At 49.1% G+C, this 22,254-nt stretch overlaps 1 protein-coding gene across 2 annotated transcripts in view; it reads left to right on the top strand.

The window, feature by feature from the left end:
* Positions 1 to 22,254, top strand: part of LOC144152850 (uncharacterized) — a 66,325-nt gene that overhangs the window by 32,977 nt on the left and 11,094 nt on the right. For both annotated transcript variants that reach the window (XM_077684345.1, XM_077684344.1), the window contains exons 9-13: positions 1,318 to 1,480; positions 3,453 to 5,408; positions 8,241 to 9,139; positions 10,094 to 13,481; positions 16,163 to 16,363. In XM_077684345.1, coding sequence (XP_077540471.1) covers positions 1,318 to 1,480; positions 3,453 to 5,408; positions 8,241 to 9,139; positions 10,094 to 13,481; positions 16,163 to 16,363 — 6,607 coding nt within the window. The remainder of the gene's footprint in view (positions 1 to 1,317; positions 1,481 to 3,452; positions 5,409 to 8,240; positions 9,140 to 10,093; positions 13,482 to 16,162; positions 16,364 to 22,254) is intronic.

The raw sequence follows: 22,254 nt of genomic DNA, 5'->3' as shown, positions 1-22,254 counted from the left end.
CTATTAATAAAGTCTTCTCAAATTTTCTTTTAAATATTCTGAATGCACCCTGCATGATGCTTTTCGTTTTAAATGCAGAGCATTTGTATAACTCACGATGTCACCCGTGCGTCGGCGTCCGCAGCAGCCAGCCTCCCCCTACACTATAAAAAGAAATAACAGTTACCGGCGCCTGGTTTCGATCCCACGACCCTGCGGGCGGAAGGCAAGGTACATGGTGCTCTACCCACTGCGCCACAAAGCCGACACAGAATGAAAGGCTACGAGCGCGCCTTATATCCTTGACTCATTCAAACTACGTCAAGAAGCTGCTGATACAACGCATTCACTACCTGTGGGCGGAACGCGAGGTACATGGTGCTCTTCCCACTGCGCCACAAAACCGACACAGAATGAAAGGCTACGAATGCACCTTATATCCTTGACTCATTCAAACTACGTCAAGAAGCTGCTGATACAACGCATTCACTACCTGTGGGCGGAACGCGAGGTACATGGTGCTCTTCCCACTGCGCCACAAAACCGACACAGAATGAAAGGCTACGAACGCGCCTTATATCCTTGACTCATTCAAACTACGTCAAGAAGCTGCTGATACAACGCATTCACTACCTGTGGGCGGAACGCGAGGTACATGGTGCTCTTCCCACTGCGCCACAAAACCGACACAGAATGAAAGGCTACGAATGCACCTTATATCCTTGACTCATTCAAACTACGTCAAGAAGCTGCTGATACAACGCATTCACTACCTGTGGGCGGAACGCGAGGTACATGGTGCTCTTCCCACTGCGCCACAAAACCGACACAGAATGAAAGGCTACGAACGCGCCTTATATCCTTGACTCATTCAAACTACGTCAAGAAGCTGCTGATACAACGCATTCACTACCTGTGGGCGGAACGCGAGGTACATGGTGCTCTTCCCACTGCGCCACAAAACCGACACAGAATGAAAGGCTACGAATGCACCTTATATCCTTGACTCATTCAAACTACGTCGTCAGCGGCGTGCGTTGGCGACTCAGCGGCGTGCTAGCGGCGTGATAGCTGCGTGGTGTACACGTGATAGCACCACCCCCCAAACACTAAACGTTAACACAACACACTCACCCCCTATGCGACGCATTTACTCGAGTCCCCCTCGCGGGGAGATGGTTTTCTTCTGTGCGAATAAATCCTGCAAGCGCGACCGAGTGCCCTTGAGGTCGGTGGCCGGTCATTCAGGGTTATTGACGCCAACCTCTCCCCACTGACGGTTGCCAATTGAAAAGGTTGCTCAGGAAAACCGAGTGTGGTTGTTTGCCTTGCCTCCAGGAACGCCAGCGCGGAGGCCAAGGTCCGCGAGCTGGGGGCGGCTGGTGATGCGGCCAACCGGGAGGTCCGTCGGCTGGAGACGGAGCTGCACAAGTCCGGGTGCAGCCTGGAGCAGCAGGCGCAGGAGGTGGCTCAACTGCAGAGCCAGCTGGCAAACACCAAGGTGTGCGCGGCACCTCTTATTACTGCGCAAGCGCTGTGAGGGTCGATTGTAACAAATCGTGTGTTTTGTTTTGTACTGGGGTGACATTCTGTTCCAACAGACGTACAAGCCCGGTCCTTTCGGTGCAATGCAGAATTTGACTCTGCACTGCCAAACTGACCTAAAACATACCAAATCACTTATTTACGAAAAGAATGCGCAAAATTGAGGTAGGACATTTTATGATGAAAAATTCACGGGTCCCGAAAAAAAAATATTGGAATGGCACAGACTCAAACCTGGGATGTTCGTTCGAAAACCCACGATTCTGCCCCAAGGCTTCTGAAGCAGAACAGAGGAGGTCCTTTAGCAGCTGCATAAAAGAGTAGGAGGGTGCCAAGTGAAGCAGTATTTTTGTCGCTTCAGTCGGGTAACAAGTTCACTCAGTCAGTCTGTCATTTCAGTCAAGAATAACTTGAGCTGAAGTGGCAGCCTTTTATCTCAAGCTAATGGTTGCTGTTATTATGATTAGGATTCTGTGTTGTTCAAGTTTATTTTCGCCTTCCTTTCAAATTGGCATTTTTTGGTAATTGAGATCGATGCTTGAATTCAAACGCTCTCACCGTACGCGTGCAATGCCCGTACAAAATATGCACCAAGTAAACTAAAGTATCTCCGTTCCTAACATTTTGAAATAATGTAAAGGTGTTCACTGCATGCGTTTCTGTCACCTGTGCTAAGTGGCTGCTTGGGAAATGCAAACCGAAGCCTGGTTGTTGCACCTTCACCCTTGGTGCTGCAACCAATCAAGTGATGTTGTCTAGGTCAATCAACCCTTGCTATGAACACTGAAGCTGCCAAAAGCAGACTTGAGCAGAAAAAAACTATTTGATGAATATTTCGAGTTTATTTTTTTGAGTGACAGACCAGCGAAAACTACTACAGTCGAGTCCATTTATAACGATACCGTTTATAACAATATATCGAATATAACGATGAACAGCTATGGCACCGTCAACTTTTGTAAACTCTTTATGGTAAAGTAAACCGCTTATTACAATGCTCCAGTGCCACGATATCGGATATAACGATTGAGTCCAGTTATAATCAGTAAGGTGATGAATTGGGCTGATTGGTTCTGCATGTTTGAAAACTGCGCTTGAGGTTACTAAGGACACATTTGAAAGGAATACAAACGGACGATGTGGACAGCACGAGCGCAATGCTGTGCTGTAGCCAAGCGCAATGACAGCACGAGTGCAATGCGCTCGTGCTGTCCACGTTGTCCGTTTGTATTCCTTTCAAATGTGTCCTTAGTAACCTCAAGCGCAGTTTTCAAACATCCAGTTATAATGTGCACCAAAAGTGCAACAGTGATGACTCTAATGACGCGCTTGCACAGCCTACTCAGGTAGTGTCTTCGTAGGAGGCCCAATGCGTGACACAGTCCCTCGGGGACTTTGTTTCCGCCAAGGACATTAACCTCAGCTAGGTGAAGCACCTGTATATTCTCTTGGAAAAGATTTGCGCTAGCTTCACACGCGGCAAACAAAGGTGACCGGCTGTGGCTCCTTTTCCGCAAATTAGTAGTAAGTAGTAATACGACCTTTCTGGCATGCGAATGAAATGTTTTGAGCTCTGCTCCCTCTTTTTATTTCGCAACCCGCTTATAACAATTATCGGTTATAACGGTGGGATTTCATTGGCACTTGGATATTGTTATAAGTGGACTAGACTGTATTTCATTCAGTGTAAAGATGCTGGATTTTCGTGATGTGGGCGGCTTTTCCTATTCGTCGATGGCTCTATTCTGTTTTTGTTCTGAGTGTTTTTTACTGATTTATGAAAAGAAAACAGCTTCAGGTGTTAACTTTTCTATCGTTCATCATATGTATGCAGAACCATAGATGTGATACCATTCAAAAAGTGTTCCGTTCTTATTTTTACAATTTTGAACTGGCTCTTTTGTGTGTCCTTCGTTGCTTTATTGCAGAACCAACTGCTGTCCTTAGAGCAACAAAAGCAGAGCCTGGAAAAAGAACTCAACCAGAGCCGCTCGGAGCTGAAACGTGAGGCTGCGCGCTGCCAGGACTTGGAGAATCGCCTATGCAAGGCTGAAGAAAAGATCCAAGAACTGCTGCAGGTGGTCAAGGAGAAGTCCGGATCCTCTGACCACCTGAGGGGAGAGCTGGACAAGTCTCAGAGGTCCGTCACAGAGTCCGCTGTGAAGGTGCAGAAGCTGGAGGCCAAGTTGGAGGCGACCGAGCGACTCGAGCGAGAGGCTTCTCAGAAGGCCTGCACCCTGGAGCAGGAAATCCAGGCGCTTCGCAAGCAGGCCGAAGAAAGCCAAGCCATAGCTAAGACGCTGCGGGAGAGAGAAGCAGAGGTGGCTGCACTGTTGGATTCGAAGCGGGCCCTTGAAGGCACTGTCCAGCAGCTCTCGAAGAGCATCGAGGAGTTGACCAGGGAGTTGGAGCAGAAGCAAGAGAGCGTTGGGTGTCTCGAGAAGGAGATTGCAGACGGCAAGGACCTCGTTTCCAGTGCTGGCAGGCTGCGGGACGATCTTCAGGAAGCATTGCGCCGCTGCGATGAAATCAAGGCCAGCTTGGAAGCGAGCGAGCGTGAGAGGGAGGAGTTGAAGGCGAAATGTGCAAGGCAAGGTGTCGAATGTGAGAAGATACCGGAGCTTGAGAGTGCTCGTGCCAAGAGCGAGGCTCTCGTTCGGCAACTCGAGGAGCTACTGTCCGAGAGGGAGAGCGAGAAGACGAAGTTGCTCAAAGACCTCTCCGAGAAGGAAGCAGCCCTGAAAGATTTCGAGAATGAAGCCCAAGAACTGCGGAAGAAGGTGGACCAGGCCGAGGTGGACCTCAAGGCAAGCAGCGATCGCTTGCTGCAGAACAGCGAGGCGCTGAAGGAGCGCGAGACGGCACTCAGAGAGCAAGAGACCATGCTTGAAAGGATGAAGCAGGAGCTTGGCGACGCCGTGCAGAAGCAGCGGAGCCTGGAGGAAGCTGAGGAACGCATGCGACGGGTTGCGGAAGAAAAGGAAGCCGAAATCGTCGCCTTGAAGAACGACATCTCGGCCGAAAAGGAGCTCTCCCGGCTGCTCGAACAGCAGACCTCCCAGAGCATGGCGGAGATTGAGACCTCCAAGAACGCTGTCGAGCTCGAGCTGGCGGCCATGACGGAGAAGTGCGACGCTCTCAGGGAAGAACGCGAACGGTTGACTTACCTTATGGAGACAAAGGATGCCAGCATTGTCTCTCTGGGCGCCGCCTTGAGGGAGAAGCACGCGAAGGCGACCGAGCTTGAAAGGGAGCTCGTCCGGGCCAAGGAGCGGGACTCGAAAGAGCAGGCCAAGGCGCGCGAGGAGAAGGAAGCGTTGGAGGAGAAGCTGTCGATGTTTGAATTGAGCGAGGCCAGTTTGAAGTTCGAGCTGGGCGAGCAGCTCAAGCTGCACGCCACCTCCCTCGACAAGATCGAGGCGCTGAATGCGAAGCTGGCGTCGATGGAGGCGTCGATGGAGGCTGCGCTTCGCGAGAAGGCGACGGCCGTGTCGGCGCAGCTCGCCGCGCGAGAAGAGCTGGAGGACAAAAAGTGCGCCGTTGCGAGCCTGCAGCAGAAGTGCTCCACGCTTGAGGAGCAGGTTTCGGTCAAACGGGAGGAGGCGGAGGACTTGCAGAGGCAGGTGGACAACCTGATCTTGCACGAGCTGCGCGAGAAGGTGTCGAAGATTGAGGAGCTTGAGCGGCAGATTGAGGACTTGTACAAGAAGGAGCAGGAGAGCAGGGTGATGCGCGAGCAGGTGGCACGTGTCTCGGAGCAGTGCTCGGAGTTCGAGCAGCAGTGCGATGCCTTGCGGCAGGAGTGTGAGGCCCGGAAGGCCGAGTGCGAACGCACGGCCGCGGAGCGGCAGGCGCTGGAGCATGAACTGGTGGCTCGGAACGCGGTAAGCACTGGTGTGGGGTGTCGACTTTGATCGAAGGGTCTTCGATCAAAAATTGGAGGATATATCAAGGTTCGCACAGGTCCTTGAAAACCTTGAAAACTCTTGAATTTAGAAGTGTAAATTTCAAGGCCTGGAAAGTCCTGGAATTTTTAAAGGGTCCTTGAAAACTCTTGATTTTTCTGGAGATGACCAATGGCCCTATCTTCTCACAAGAATTTAAAGTGTTCGTCGTGAATTTTAAGTGTTACAAATGTAAAGAAACATTGTAACAATCAAGTTTCAGTGTACTATTGCGTGAAATTACGAGTTGTGGGTTCTCATTATTACGAGGCAACATTGGGAGCAGCACTCCTCAATAGAATTCATGTCACGATACAATCCCGTGAAAGCCGGCTTCCGTTCTCTATCTTGCATGTTCCATCTAGTCTGTGGACGGCCTTTCATTGCATGCTTGCTGTGCCTCATACGCTCCATCTGCGTTTGCTTTTATGTGCAAATGGTGGACGTGTACATAGTTCATCCTGCCTTGCAGCAACACTTGCTGAGTTAATTTCAGCTGATACTCTTGCTGAAAAAGCAGGAGATGCAGGCAACATTAACTAAGTTTTGAAATCAAACAGCCTCAGCAAAACTATGAAAAAAAAAATGAAAAAGAAAAATATGAAAAAAGCTGGGGGAGCATTTATGAAAACCCATAGTGCCTATCTAAATGTGCATTAATGTTCTTAGGTATTAGGCAATATCAAAATTTTGCATTTTGTTGAAAAAGTTATAAATAATCCCAGATAAAACATAAGATGGGGACCTTGAAAACCCTTGAATTTTTGCTTTTGAAGCCCGTACGGACCCTGTATGTGTAGTTTCTCATTCTGGTTGTAAATATAAAATTTGTTTTTGTGTGAAACGACCACATTCAAATTTATTCAGATTTACATATTCGATTTTTTTGGACAGCTTTTGTAAAAAACACTGCTGGAGTGCAGCTGAATAAGGTACCAGTTAACTGTGCACAAGCAAAGGAGTGCAGTAAGACTAACCGTATCATTCTATCTGGTCTGTAGCAGAAGCTACGACAGTTTCAAGTTTGGGCTTGGATGGTGGGAACCAGAAAAACCGGTTTTGCCTTCCAAGCCCAAACTTCAAACGTCCGTAGCTTCTGCTACAGACTAGATAGAATGATACTGTTAGTCTTACTGCACTCCTTTGCTTGCGCACAGTTAACTGGTACCTTATTCAGCTGCACTCCAGCAGTTTTTTTACAAAAGCTCTCAAAAACCAAATAGAACCCGAATAAATTTGAATATATTCTTTTTGCACAAAAACAAATTTTATATCTGCAATCAGAATGGAAAACTACAAATGTCCTCCAATTTTTATCATCATAACTGTTAAAACAAAGTTTTTGATCAAAGACCCATGTGCCCCCTTAAAAGCGGTGTTGCAGTTACTCTATTCAGACTTTCTTTGCTTGGAGGTAGAAGTGACTGAAAGAAAATGTGAACCCCTCACCAACTCCTTCTGGCTAAAAATGTTAGGTTGAAGGGTTTTAGAGAAAGATTGGGGGGTGTTTTTGTTAGGTTGGCAGGCAAGAGATGCGGGGAGGACTACTCTATTAAATCATCTTTTCTTGCATCTGTGTTTTTCCTTTTTCGTGACGGGGGTTCTACTCCTAGAAGGGAGGCTCAGGATTAGTGTATGATGTGACGGCCACTGCACACTTTTTGTGTGACCAAAGGGGTTGAAACGGAGAGTTTGATCAAGCAGCACTAAACGAGAACCTGATCAGCTGAGAGAGGCATAGGTGGGGGTGGTAGTTCTAATGCTTAAGGACAAAGGATGAGTGCCATGGATTAGAGAACAAATTCTCGTGGAAAACATCCTAACTCAGACTAGAACAAAAAAAAAATTGTGTTGGGCCAGATAAATGGGGAACGGAGAACAGCTGGACTGCCGTGGCTAGCATGGGTGATGGTGGTGGTGATTGTAATGATGTAAAGTCAAGTCTTGTTATGACAAAATCAAAGGGGCGCAACATTTTGTTTTAACCGTTATTTTTCTATAGCGGGAGTGGACATTTTTAACAGATGTGCGCTGTGTGTTCTGTACATGCCCCTAGCAATCATTGGGCAAAATAACTTTGCCCTCTTTCCACTTACATTGTTTCCAAACTTACATTGCATGTGCCTTCTTTGTTGAACCCACAACCAGCTTGTCTTTGAGGCAAATGTTTCTGAAAAGTTGGTGAATGCATGTTACATGTTCCTAGAGGAAATGGTGGCGCTTATCTAAATTTACGCCTTCTTTGCCATCCTCGTGTGCGCCGAACTGGCATCGCAAGACGTGGCAGACTGGTCATAGGCAGCCCTTCCTACCACTTCAAAGGCAGAAGCTAATCTTTCTGTGCCTGCTTTCACGGCATGTGTGAAAGCAACTGCAATAGACTCCTTGCTGCATCTGCAATGTAAACTCCGTGACTGCATACGCCTTGAACTGTCTCGATTCGGTGCAATCACCTTGAACTTTGTTTGGCTTACGTGCTGCTGTTGCGTGTCATGCGTATATGCAAAAAAAGGCACTCCAAAGTGAAAAGCACGATTAAAAATTAGGCTGCCACGATTTTGCCACAACTTAACTACAGTGTGCGAACAGGGCTGATTGTCAGGACAGTGTATACGAGACAAATTTTACTCCATTGAAGCAAGATGCTGAATACATAGATTTTTACAGGCACCTTCAAGGGACTTGTTGCTTACATTCATTACCTCGTTATAATAAGGTATAACTGTATGCAGATGCAGCAGTCTTTTCTCTTTCTCTCTCTTTGCTTTTCAGGAGAGGGACGAGGCCTTGTTGGAACTGACATCTGCCCGCGACCGCTTGGAGCAGGCCCTTGCGGCAAGGCTCGAGCTTGAACAGCTCGCCGATGCCAGGGCAGAGACGATCGAGACGTGCAACGGGGAACTCCGGTCGCTGACCGCAGCTGTCAAGGCCGCGGACGACAAGACGCGACAAGTTGAGGACAGGCGGCGCAAGCTCGAAGAGCAGCTCGAGGACAAGGACTCCGCCGTGGCCGCCATCAGCATGCAGCTGCACCGGAACTCGGAGAACGCGGAGCAGTTGTCGGAGCGGCTGGCCGACGTGGAGGCGAGCTTGGGGGAGCTTCCGGAGCTGAGGCAGCAGCTGGTGGAGGCCAACGGGGAGAGGGACGAGCTGTGCCTGACGCTGATGCGAGTCCGGAAGGAAGCTGCGGCCAGGGAGCGGCAGGGAAAGTTGGCCCTGCTGGAAGCTTTGGAGAGGGAAGCGGTGGGTGCGCTGACTGTGGTGGAGCGTATCCGGAGCAGCGAGCTGCTTGCCACGCGACAGGCGGGGTCATCCGGGGACCTTCTAGCCGTAGTCTCGATGCTTTTGGAGATGTACCGCATCGCTGTTGGTTTCCTTGAGGAAGAGTGGCAGTGCCTAGCCGCTTTGGAGCCGGAAGTTGGAGACGGAGAGACGGATTCTGAGTCCGAGGAGGCTCCGGCTCTGAGACAGTTGATGGCGGAGAGGATGAACAGGGTAAAGGAGATGGGTGAAGCCGTGACACGCTGGGTGGAGTCCGTGCCTGCTGCTGCCGACCAAATGGACAGCGTCAGAGAGGAGAATGTCTCCCTCCTGGAGAGTAGCGGCAAGCCGGAAGTATCACAGAATGACGTGGAGTCGGCAGGCGAGTTCTCCAGTTTCGAGCCTGAAGAGTAAGTGCCTTTTTTCCATGCCTAGCAAGGGTTCTGCTTCAGTCAAATTTAACGTTCTTTAACCCTTTGTGGTCCGCTGTCAGGGTACGTGCAACTTGGGTGTTCAAGGTTAAATTTCGCGGTTTTTCTCACTTTTTTCTTGCAAGAGAGTAAAATGTCCGGCCATTCCGGTCTGGACCTTTTACCCACTTCCTGGAACCGGAACGACCAGAAAGTGGGTAAAAGATCTGGACTGGCAAGGGTTAATTGTGGGCATTTTTAATGCTCTGAACACGCTGTCTGTGGCCTCCCGAGTTTAGTTAGAGACCAGATATTGAACGCAGCTGCAGTTGTGTATGTATTGCAGCGCGTGAGTATTGCAGCATTGCAGAGTATTACAGTATTGCAGCGCGTGAGACTTGGCAGTGAAACTTGCTTGCAGAGTGCACTTGCGGTGTTGGGAGCAGCACATCGCATTGAGGTACACAAACGGCTAACGTATGGTGTGTACGGTACAGAATATTAGGATGTACAGAGGTAGGGCCCTAATACTAAAATAAGAGACATCAACAACACAGTTTATCGCAAGGGGTGACCAGTAAACAAGGTGACCTACGGAAGCATTTCAAAAGATAATATTTGCACCAGCATTAGGGGGAACTACAGGCTTTAATGAGTTTTTCCCTGGCATGGCATGAGCTTTGCAGCACAGTTGGCATTCCTTTCCAAAAAGCAGTGAAAGGTGAGGCTTAATCTGTGTTTACAGGAATCCATAAAAGATCCACTTATGCTACTTGACAGCTCCTGCTCATTAAACTTTGTAGTTCAGAGCTATAGGCTTCCGTGCTTTTAACATAGTCCATTTTCTGGCAGATCAGGAAGATTGCAGGTACCTCTCGCTACCTATTACCAGCTCTTGACATCCCGTTCTCACTGTCTGAAAGTATGCTTTGCTCTCCCCCCCCTCAACCCCAGTGTAACCGACATGACCATCGGTGGCACAGACCTGACAAACGCGTCCACGTGCCAGCTGACGCTCTCGTCAAGCGGAAGCAACAGCAGCGGTGACGAGCTCGTCGAGAGGATGGCTCAGGTGTGCAACCTGCTGGGAGCCCAGCGCAGGTCTCTGCAAGGCATGCTCAGCCAGACGCCTCCGCCGCCCTGCACACCACTGCTGTTGCAGTACACCCAGCAGGTTCAGGATGAATTCGATGGACTGCAAGAACTGGTGGAGCTCCTCAAGGGCAGGTTGTTGCCGGCAGACCAGCAAGAACATCTTCCCCCACGCACCGTCAATCTTCGGTCGGAGCTTCGCGTGCAGAGCGACGGCACTGTTGAAGCGGCGGCCTCAGTTTCTTTCTCATCTCAGCCTGGCGAAGACGAAGAGGATGGCTTCTGTTCTTTCACCACCGTCGATGAAGAGACGAGCTCTGCCGATGCAACAGGCACCAGCCTCCAGGATGTGGAGTCTTCGCACCCCGCTCCTGCTGTTGGCAGAAGTGAGACCTTGCGAGTGAGGCTGGTGGAGCTTGAAGCGAGGCTGAATGTCTTCCTGGTGGCCCTGGCTGGATTTGAGAGCAGGGAAACTTTGCCTGAAGAAGGTAGTGATGAACAGAGTGGCAACTATGCGCAACTCTTTGACTGCATTGAAATGTGGGCCTCGAACTTGAACGACTTCCTGAAGGAGGTGAAAGAAACTTCGACGGAAGCCAGGCGGATTCTGTCCGAAGACGCGTCTGTTGTGGAGCCTGCGAGCGAGCCGAATCCTGTCTTCAAGACAAACCTCGCATTGCTCCGCCAGTTTGTGGAAGCTGCCGTTCAGCGAACGGACCAACTTAAGAAGGACGCAAGTGCCCTTCACCAGAACCTTCTGGATGAGCAAGCTGCAACGGAGACGCTGCGCGGAGGAATGGAAGAGCGGGAGCAGGAGTTGGATCGACTGCGTGCTGGCCTGTCATCGTTGCAGCAGAGAAACGAGATTGTCGAGGATGAAAATCAGAACCTGCTGAAGAAAGTGGAATCCAGCGATTTGACAATCAAGCAGCTTAATGGGGCTCTGGAGGAAGTTGAGGAGACGCTGCAGTCCACATTCGCAGAGAAAAAGGAGTGTGAAGACAAGGTTGCGGCGCTGCAGGATCGGTGCTCCAAAGCGGACGAGGAGCGTGCCCTACTTTGCTCCGAGCTCTCGCTGGTGAAGGATGCCGCCGAGGAGGCACTCGCCGAGAAGAGCAAACTACTCGCCGATGTGACGGCAGCCAAGGCAGCCCTGGAAGGGGAGCACCTGAAGTTGGCTGCGCGAGTGGACGAACTCGACAAAGAACTGCTCGAAGCCAGGCGTGGGAAGAAAGAAATCGAAGAAAGGCTCGAAGAAGAAAGCAAACAGCTGGCCGCCTTGAAGGTGACAATTGAAGAGCTGCTTTCATCCAACGGCGCCCTCGAAGCATCGGCCAAAGCGCTGAAAGAAGAGTTGGAGCATGTGCGAGCCGTGCAGGAAAACCAGGTCGCCGAGATTCGGAGCATCTGCATAGCCATGGACGTGGCTTTTACGGAGCTATCTGCGACTGGAGATACGGGGGTCGACCTGGGGGTTCTGCGAGAGGCCCTGAGCACGAGGCAGCGGGAGTTCAGCAGCCAGCTGGAACAGCTCGGAGAGGAGAAGAACGCCGCGCTGTTGGAGGCGGCGGAGTATCGCGAGAAGTGCTCCCAGGCGCACGCCGAAAGGGACCGGCTTGAAGAGGAGAAGCGCGCGGTCTTGAGGCAGGCGGAGGAACAGGAACAGGAGCTGTTGAAGTCGGACCAGCTGATAGAAGAGAACCGGGCCTTGCAAGCTGATGTCGAGCGAATAATGTCCAAGCTTGAAGAAATAGAGGAACTCCGATCGCGCGTCGTTTCCCTCGAGGAAGAGAAGGCGTCGAAGGAGGAGCAGATTGCGTCGCTCCTGTCTGCACAGGCTTCTGCCAAGCAGGCTCAGCTGGATCTGGTTGAGAAGGGGAAGCAGCTCGGTGCGCTGGAAGAGGAGCTTCAGCTGCTGAGACTGAAGGAACAGGAACTTCAAACAGTCAAGCCGCTCGCTTCCAAGCTGCAGGATGAATTGGCCGACCTCAAACTGCAGCACGAAGCGGCCCAGAAGGAGCTGTTGGCACTGTCTGCCGCTCATGCCAAGATCCAGAGTCTCGAGGCGTCGGAGGCCAAGTTGAAGGAGTGCGCCGAGACGTTGAAGGAACGCAACGAAGGCCAGGCGAAGGAGCTTGAGCAGCTGACGAGGGAGATCGAGTGCCTACAGGCTACCGCCGAAGTGTCCAACGGGGCGCTTCAGGCCTTGAGGGACCAACTTTCAAACGAGAAAGACAGGACCAATGCCCTCGAGGCTGACGTGGCTCGTCATGCAGCAACCGAGCAAGAACTGCAGCGGGATCTGGCATCTCTGAAAGAAGAGATTGGAATGCAGTCTTCACGCCTGGCTTCCCTCGAGGATGACCTTCGGCAGTTGACCGACGAAAAAGAAGCCATCTCAAGACAACTTGAGTCTGTCATCGAAGAGAATAAGTCGCTTACATCTCTTTTGGAGCAGAAGACAGCGCTGGTCGAGCGCACGCGTGCCGAACTTGAGGATGTTTCTCGACAGCTCGAAGAGTCGAAGGCGCAGCTGGCTACGAAACAGCGTGAGCACCAACAACTTCTGGAGGTGGAACGAGAGGAAGTTGGCAAGCTGTCGGCTTCGAAGTCGACCCTGGAGGCCACTGTCTCTGCGTTGTCACAGGATTTGGCCGCCGCGAAGGAAAGCTGCGCTCGGGCGGAGAGCGAGGCGAAGTCAGCACGGAAATCGCTCAAGGAGAAGACGTCCGAAGCAGAATGCCTGCAGAGCGACTACAACATAATTTGCCGCCAACTGCAAGAGTTGAAGGAGATGGCGGCGGACCAAGCGCAACGACAAACACAGCAGCAAGAGCGCCTCGAGCAGACCCAAAAGGAAATTAAGAAGCTGTTGGAAACTGAGTCGTCTCTGGAACAGCAGGTGACGCAGTGGACCAAACGTGCCGAAGCGGCAGAAAGGGCGCAGAGCCTTGCCGAGGAGCAAGTGCAGGCAGCGAACAGCTTGCTAGAGGCCAAAAACACCGAAGTGGAGGAGTGTCGCAGTGAAGTGCGGAGGGCGCAAGAGGAGCTTGAGCGAGCGCAGAGTGCTCACGTCACACACCAGGAGAAAGCCGCTGAAATCCAGGCTTCGTTGCAGAATGAAATCGAGGCTGCCACAGGGAAACTGCGAGAGAAGGAAAAGAGTCACGAAGAACTGCTCGGAAAGCAGAAGCAGCTCAGTGCCGAGCTGCAGGCCGCAACAGAGCAGCGAGATGAGCTGACAGCAAAGGTGAGTTCTGCGCCAGATGCAGTGTTGCAAAACACATAATCCCTTGTTTTTGCCGTTTTAACTCTTTCGCTACCGCAGAAAATTGACCAATTTTGGGGGGTCCAAGAAAACATTTTTTTTTCTGCTAAAAAATTATTTAGGCACTAATTGCAGGAGCACAAAATGCAGATTATTTAACGGCCTTTCCAATAACACCAGTTTTTTAAAGGTTTTCATACATCATAGTTGTGAAAAAAAAATATCAAATTCAAAAGTTTTGTCAAGTTGTCGAAAAAAATGATAAAAAAGGAGTTGTGTATATCAAACCACCGGTAGTAGAAAAAAATTAGAATATACATTTTGCAGGGAAACATTTCAAAAACACACCCTAAAAAAAATGTCGACTTGCACGGAACAGTTTATCAGATATAAAAAAAAAATGTTAGCACGCACGGTGCTCGTGTCATGCGGTGAAGCCCAACCTCTAATTCAAACTGAGCAATTTTGGGTGGTTCCTTGGAATAAATCTGGCAGTTTGACGTTATCAGAGGCACCAATTTGCCCCCACATAACGTAAAAACATCTTGTCAATGGCTGACTTTGCATTTACAGCGAGCACAATATTTGGGACAAGCACGCGATGCAGAAAAAAACATGCATGAAGTTGAAAACGGAATGCCGTGGCTGATGTTTGTTGTCGTTCACGGTCAGTTATCTCTCAAAACATAAAGCTGAGCTTTATTATCATCTTCTTACTCGCAATTGTAGCCTCGCTCGCAAAAATGAGGTACGATGAGCTAGAATCGTCCCCTGTGATCTTTGGCCGAGTAGCAGTCGCACGCTAAAAAAGATAAGCACAACGAGCCTCCTCTATTGCAGCGCCACCTAACATTTTTCAAATGAAACAGTACAAAAACTTATCAGAGACTCCGTCCGAATAGACAGTTCAACTAAGCAGCAACATTAGACACCCGGATATACCCTCGCATGAAAACGAAACTGGAAGGCGAACAGCTGGCAGTGTAAGGCCGGTTTGAAGCGCTGTCCTCGGCGGAACAGATATCTGGCGACTGGGTGTGACCTTTTGACTTGCATCTGAAGTTTTTATCGCAGAAATCGGGTTAGGGTGGGGGGAAATGAGGAGCGGCGTGCTTTGTTCGAGGATCAGTCGCGGACGCTTCAGGCGCCATGGCAGTTAGCCTTGAAGTTGGGTAACTGCGTAGTTGCGCTAAATATGAATTTCGCGATGCAGAAACGAAACCGAAACTGTTGTAAACTGTTTGGGAATGGTCCTGGGGTAAGTAGAACTACCAGAGTACTTAGGACAACTTGCGCAAAGGCAATAAAACTGCCTAAAATCATAAAGTAGCTTTGCAACCAGGCACTGCTTGACATTTTCAGCCGATTTCTGGGATTATTACTGTTAGAGCGTGAACCTGACGATTGAAAATCGTTTGCTAGTTCCCCATTCACGCCCTGATAGCAAAAAACAAGCGCTGGTGCAGAGTAATTACGAGTTGCACGCATTCTTCGTTGGTAGCCTTGAGGCGCGATGACCACGCCCCTTTTCAACAACCAGGTGATTTAAAAGCGTGTCAAAAATCACGTTTCCGTTGCAAAAATGAAAACAAAACTGATTTTGAAAGGCCATTTTCTGATCTAACTCCGAACAGCTTTACTTGTTCGAGAAACGCCTGGAACGCTATGAAAAGGCGCTCCCAAAAGTATCGATCAAATTGATCGATTTTGATAGGCGCGGTAGCGAAAGAGTTAAGGGGGCAGTCGCCCGATCACGTTCCTATGGGACTTGCAAATTCATGACCCACTGGCTTAAAAACGGCCGTGTACTGATCTAAAAAGTTTTACAGATACATCAGAATATTCCTAATGGTAGTTTGCTTCGTTTAGAAATATATAATTTCTTTACACAAATAAAAAAATAACGGAAAAAATAAATGTTTTCACTAGATGGCACTAGCTGTCAAGCAAGGGAGAGTTTTATTTATTTCAGTACAGAAGTCACATATTTCTGAAATAAGCCAGCTGGTGCGTTTGGAGCATCTTCATGGCCCGGCAAACATTTTCGTACAGGTGCATGATGGTTTTTAAGCCTGTAAGTCATGAATTAGCAAGTCCATAGGAATGTTAACAGGTGAGTCGCCCCCAAGTGCTTGCGTATTTCGAGAGCTTCGCCGTGTGGGCCATTGCAGCTCATTGGATATTGCACGCTGCACTTCTGTGTTAGGGGGCGCTCCTTTCTTCCTGGTGGCCTCACACCTAAAGCTTTTGCCTTTGGGGTTTGCTAAAGGTTTTATGGCCTTGTAGAAGGAAGTGGAATTATTTTCAGCTCCTTGGCTGCCGCACACTACAGAAGCGCGCACCGCCTTTGCATGTGAGCATCAGTGCACTCCACGAACACATCCAACAGCACTGGGAGAAATCACCCATGGGAGGAAGGAGATAATGCATGTTTAATTGCGTGTCGTTTGGATGCACGATCAGTTGCTGGTCTTACAACGTGCGCAGAACACTTGTTTGCTTGGCGCACATCCTTTTGGGGTTCTTGAGGGACAAAGCGACGGCGCCATTATCTTCACGCCTGCTTGTTTACCTCACCTCGTGGCAGTTCCCAACGCAACTGTCCTCAGCGGCCCGATTGTGGCCTCTGCTGCTAAAGGGGGTGGGCCACTGGCCGCATGCAGGTTTCGTCCCTGCAAGCCCAGCTGGAGGCGTCGCAGGCCAAGTGCACGACGATGGAGCGCAAGGCCGCCACTGCCCTGGCGGGAATGCGGAATCAGGAGCGGGAGTGGCGGACGCTGGACGCGGAGAACGCACGCCTGCGCGACGACCTGGCACAGGCCAAAACTCAGCTCGACCAGTTGGGTGGTCCTCAACGGATCCAGGTATGCACCCTTCACCCACTCGTTTAAACGAGCACGAGAGGGCACTTTTAGGGACGAATCCCCTTAGGGGCTCGAGCTGTCGGCATCTCCTGTCGTCGTCGTTTCATGTAGTCGCGGTACTGAAACATCAAGACACTCATTTTCTAACGCCTCGCTTTAGAAGATAACGCGTACTAAACGAACACACTGGGACACTCGTTTTACAACGCCTCGCCATAATGTACTGTAATTGGGAAGTGTGTCGTCCACAGGGCCAGACAATGGGAGCGGAGGAGTCACTGCTGTGATGAAGATCATGGTTGGGCCGGTAGGGGCGCCATCAGCAAGAGGAATGCTACGGCGGCTGCAGCAGCTACAGCGGCCAGCCTAGCCATACGTTGCAGTGGCACTCGCAAATTTTGTTGTAGGTGCGTAGGGGTTAAAATTTCTTCCCCTTTTTAGAACCTACAACCAATAATGGTGCCGGTGCAGTGGTGGCATGAACCAGGGAGATAGCGGAAATGCAGCAAGACGAGCGCACCGCATGTTTTGTGCCCAACTTATCAAATGATCGCGATCCCCGTTTCTCGAAAACCGGGGGGCTGCTGTTCGCTTCCTACTCTCCCTGATGACAACGAATGGTGGGACCAGTGCGGGCAGTGAAAAACGCCGCTTTCCGGAGGTTGTGTGACCTCGGAAGCTCCTTTGTGCGCTTTCTGACGGCGTTGTTCGACGGCACCGCGACAATTGTGTTGATGCAGTGCCGATGGGTAGAAAGCGGAGACCGCTGAAGTCACCTTCCTGTCGCTGCGTTGATGTGAGTTGCTAGGCTTACTTTTCTGATCCCTACCATACTCTTCAAGCTATTTGGGTTAACTCTTTCAGGACCGCCGGAAAAAGTGATGAAAAAGGGAGGTCTCGGTACAAATTTTTTATTACATAAAGCAAAGGCACCATCCTGCCTTAGCATATACCAAAATGCAGCTAATTTTATATTCTTGGACATACAATAACAAGTTTTACTTCAACACTGACGATAGAACCATGAAAAAATCTGAAAGTAACAACTTTGTAAAAAAATTACAGAAAAAGATAGAAAAAAGCGTAAATATAAAAATATACAAAAAGAATAAAATTATGTCAGGATATACGAAATCTAACACAATGCTTTGTTTCTTCATCGCGAAAGTTTGATGCGGCTAGGTGAAACTGGTTTTTTGTTTTGTGTGATCTCTTTGGCACTAGGACCATGGCTACGTCGTCACCCAGGTAGACGCCGGGCTCTCGTCTCAGCGAAAACTTGGTCCGTTTCTGCGCTGGTGGCAGGAGATCAGCACCATAGGTAGTTAACACCCTAGCGAACAAATATAAACCAGCCAGAACATGTTTAGAGCACACATACCTACTCCAGAGCCAATTCAAACCGAAACCAACACCCACCTTTGAGCGCGATTTGATGTTCCAGGCTGATCGACACCCGAATCCTCACTCGAGCTGAAAATCGATCTCTAAAGCCGCATTCCGACTCTTCACTGCCACTCTCACCGTTAAAATCTACAGTAGAAGGCGAAGATATGCGAGGCGGGACGAGGCGGATTTCTTATTGCGCTCGCGCGAGTATTACGCCATGTTTGTTTACGTTCGAAACCACTGCCCGTCAGAATAAAATATCTGATGCGTTGCCGCCTGGCGATAAAAAAAGAAACTTCACAAAAGAGAAAACTCCAGTTTTCAAACTATCTCCTAGATGTCGCTTGGTGTTCCACCGAGCGAAAATTTGTATTGTGCAGGCTCACGAAACCATCGATCATATGTGATCGATGGCCTATGGAGTGGTCCCGAAAGAGTTAACAGGGAAGCTGTTTGTAACAAGACCTACCTTGAATGCCCCAAGTAATTGAAAGGGGGAAGGGTGTGTGCTGCCTTGCTACTAAGACTTGACATGGACACCACTTGTGTATTCACAGAGGGGCAAGAAAGAGTTGCATACGCTTGTTAGACGCGAAGGCTCTCATTCACCCGCCTTGTCCCTGCATCCGGCGGCGGCGGCGTCCGCCCCTCCCCCATTCTCCTCGTTGCGCCAGCTGCGCTCTCCGCCGCTCACCCCCTCTCCTCTCCGATAGCGAACACTCTCTCGCGAGGGGCATTGGATTGGATTGGCTTGGATTGTATTAAAGTGGATTATGTTGGATTGTGTTGCGTCATAGCCGCGGCAGATGCACTGGTGCCGGCGCGTCCCCTCACCGTTATGCGCGCTATAAAACGCGGTGCCTGCGCCGCTCCGCTCCATCGTCCCAGTGCCGTTCCTGCGCTGTCCGACGCTGCAACGTGAACCCCCTATGCGTCGCATCTACACAGGGGTTCCCACGAGGGGAGGTGGTAGTTTAAAAAAAATAATAAAAAATAACTTGAGAGATGCTCAAAAAAAAAAGTATAGGCCGCCGCGGGGTCGAATTACTGACCTTAAAAAGCAAAGCCTGATGTGTTAACCGCTCGGCCATTTTAGCAACGAAGAAGGTGCGAGAGAACCTGGCGTACAGTGCCTGGGCGTCAACGAGTATCTATGTACGTGTGTTGTGTTTTTATCGTTTTTCAAATATTCTGGCCGTGATAACGTTTGTTCATCGCATACCGATCTTGCAGATGAGCCCCATCATGCTAATACTACAAGAAATTAAGCCAGAGCTCCCACTTAACTAATAAACAGCTGTCGCACAGTCGCGATATTTTCGACGCAGGCCATTGGATTGCCTTTGGTAACAGCTTTCCAACAAAAAAAGCTCGGTTGAATTTGTCTCGTGGCAGCCAACTGCTGCTAGAGAAAGAAATAAAAAAGGCGTGGTTGCTTTTTTTGGTGAATGGAACGGCGCTTCCCAGTGTCTAAGCACGTTCCTGAACATGAGACACTTGAGATGCGCGAGACTGCCGATATTCCATTCAGTCCCAGTGCTTCCATTGTGGTGCAAAACATTGTTCCACCTTGTGGCTAAACTTACCTGAAACGTATCCAATCATCCTTATTTGCAAAAAAAAAATGCGTAACATTGGAATAAGAGGACATTTTAATTAAGGGGGGACACTGGTCTTAGGACCAAAAATTTGCCAAAAAATCAATTTTTTGTATGAATTTTATTTGCTGTCTATAGGTCACAAAGAATGTACCTGCAAAATATTATGGCTGTACTATCAGTATTTACAAAGCTGTTGCCATTTGAAGTTGGCTAAATGGTCATTTTCCCCTGCATTTCCGAACTTCGTGCCTTGTTTTCTCAAAACCAGTTTTTTTCCCATGAGGTCAACTGTCGGGTACGATATCTTGGGATGTACTGGTCAGATTTGCGTCATTCTTGCTGCATTCGCAAGCTTAAGAACTGAAGAGTGCAATAAAACCACAAAAATGTGGAATTTCTTTATACTAGTATAATTTTTATGCATTTCGTTTTACGAAAACACTGATAATTGATGACCTGACGTTTATGAAGTGTACAGCAATTGCAGAAGCAGTGATAAAATTATTGCTGTGGTATAGTTGCACTCCCTGGTCCTGCTAGAGCACAGAGGAACAAAAAGTATTCAAGTATATGATAAGCAGATAATTAAAAATTGCCCGAAATGGAATGACATAACATGTTGCACAACTCTGAACTTAGACTATGTAGACGAAAACTGACTGCATGTGTGTGCTCAGGATGTTAAAACACACTTAATGTGCAAATTTCAAGGAGGTCGGTTTAAAAATAACAAAGTCTTCAAGACCAGTGTCCCCCCTTAAAAAAAAAAAAATCACGGGTGTCTGGGAAAAAAATTTGCTATGCCGGGGCTCGAATTCATGGCCACGAACTCCGAACAGTGGAGCACGTTTGGCAGTTGTTCAATAGAATAGGAATGTTCCAAGTGGATCAGTAGGTGGCATTTGGGGCATAGAGGAAGTGCTGGGCTTGCACCCTATCTTGGAGCGGAATGTGGCGCTGTGTACTGGCCCTTTCGGAAAACGAGTTCGGCCCAAAGATTGTATGCAGAGTCTGAAGTGTGGTCATTTCATAGCCACTATGCGTGCAGTAAAAACACCTCTGGCACAACATTCTTCAAACACATTACTAAATGGCACTTACCTGGACGTTTGTTCTAAGCGTCCCTGAATCTGCAATTGTGGTTCCCAACCAGAATGCAATAGCTGTGGATACTGTCACATCTGATGGGGCAGTTGCCTTTAGCAACAATAACAACGGCTTCCTCTCGTCGCATTGCTCCATGGAAACTTTTTCAGTGTTGTGGGACTCATTTATGAAGAACCGAATGTCCACTACTACCCTTGAACGCCAACACGTCTTATGCCCTTAAACACAGATGTAACAAATGAATCTTTCACAGACGCTTCTGAAACAACTTTGCGCGGCATCTTGTGCTGCTCACGGCCAAATTTTTGTCAAGATTAAAAAACGCTGAATTCTGATGTGTGACCGTATTTACACGAGCAGGGGTTGTATCAGCTTCGCCGTTGAATACACAATGCAAACACCCAGAGCATCCACATGCACGAAATTTCTTAGCATTAGTAGTAGCACTGTCTTAAAGGGTCCCTGCAACAGCTACCATCAACAGCTAGGAATGTATTTTGGGGTAAAGTCTATTGTTCCAGCAATCTCCTCCCGCAAAAATTATGAAAATCCGTTCACGATCACCGAAACTACGCGCGATGAGAAATCGCGCATAATCGTTCCCTCTCAACTCGACCGTGGACAACGCGACGAAAGCTGCGCGCTCTCTCTCGGAGAGGGGGGCTGCTCGCGACGTTCTTTTCGGCGGCCTTCGATATATCACAGGCTGGGGAATTTTCGCCTTTTCTCTGCAACCTGCAGGCGCCTATTTCCAGTCTGGTGCAACAAAAAAGCAGGCATGGGTGCCTGCTCGCATGCGCGCGCTCGGGCTGGTAGGGCGTTTGTGAAGCATTAAACATTTGTAGTCGAGTGGTCCCGTTGAAAGGGAAGTATCGAGCTCATCACTCAAACTCCGCGCGCACTCAAAACACAAAAGAAACGGCAAAACTGTGTCTACAGATTCAGGCGTAGAGGGATTCGTACACAGCGATGACGACGGCGGAAATGGGAGAAATTAGCCGCGAAGTTGACCAGTGACAGCCGATCAGGCAGCCATGGCCTCAATGACGTCGCTTAGGCCATGCCAGGGGTGCATAATGAGAACTGAAGAGAGTGAGGTTGGTTTTTCCGCGTCTTTCACAGCGATTTGCGCGCTCACTGCTTCACGTGCACGTGTAATATTTGGCTCAGGTACTCCTGCCAGTGTAATCTAAACGTCGCGCATGTTTACTTGCACTGCTCAAAGAGTGTTGCAGGGTCCCTTTAAATAAGCAAGCCCTACAAAAATGAGGATTTTTAACTGTCTCATTACATAGACGGTTTTTGTATGCACTTTGTCCAGAAACTACCATCTGCTGAGTTCCGATTCACTGAGGTCTTCAGAAAATGAAGTACTTACAATAGCAACCAGGAATGCAGATTCGGCTGCCCTTCATAGCTTTGTGGGTGCAACTTGTGTTCCCTATTGTGAACTCAGGCCACTTATTAAAAATGAATGAGAATAATGGGATGCACTTGTAGAGAATAAGCTTCACACAATAAAACCGAAAATACAATACAGAAAGAAATTGTGAAATTCTCGAATTAGGGCACATGCATGGGACACACATGTCTACTGCAGGACACAGACTGCCAAACTGCACAATGACTGTGAACGTCACCAACATTTTTTACAACTCTCGACACATCACACTCCACTACGTCCAGCCGTCTTTGGCAAATGAGCCTGTGTTTTCACTTAAACGCATTTGTAGAGGTGTTCGAGGTGTTCATGACAGGATCGTATTTTTGCAGACCGTTCTGTTACACGCGTAT

This window comes from Haemaphysalis longicornis, unplaced genomic scaffold (assembly GCF_048455015.1).
Source record: "Haemaphysalis longicornis isolate Haplotype H1 unplaced genomic scaffold, Haemaphysalis longicornis Haplotype H1 scaffold_9, whole genome shotgun sequence".
In the NCBI taxonomy this organism is placed as follows: domain Eukaryota; kingdom Metazoa; phylum Arthropoda; class Arachnida; order Ixodida; family Ixodidae; genus Haemaphysalis; species Haemaphysalis longicornis.
The sequence above is the reverse complement of the archived record's forward strand: the minus strand, read 5'-3'. Positions and strand labels throughout refer to the sequence as shown.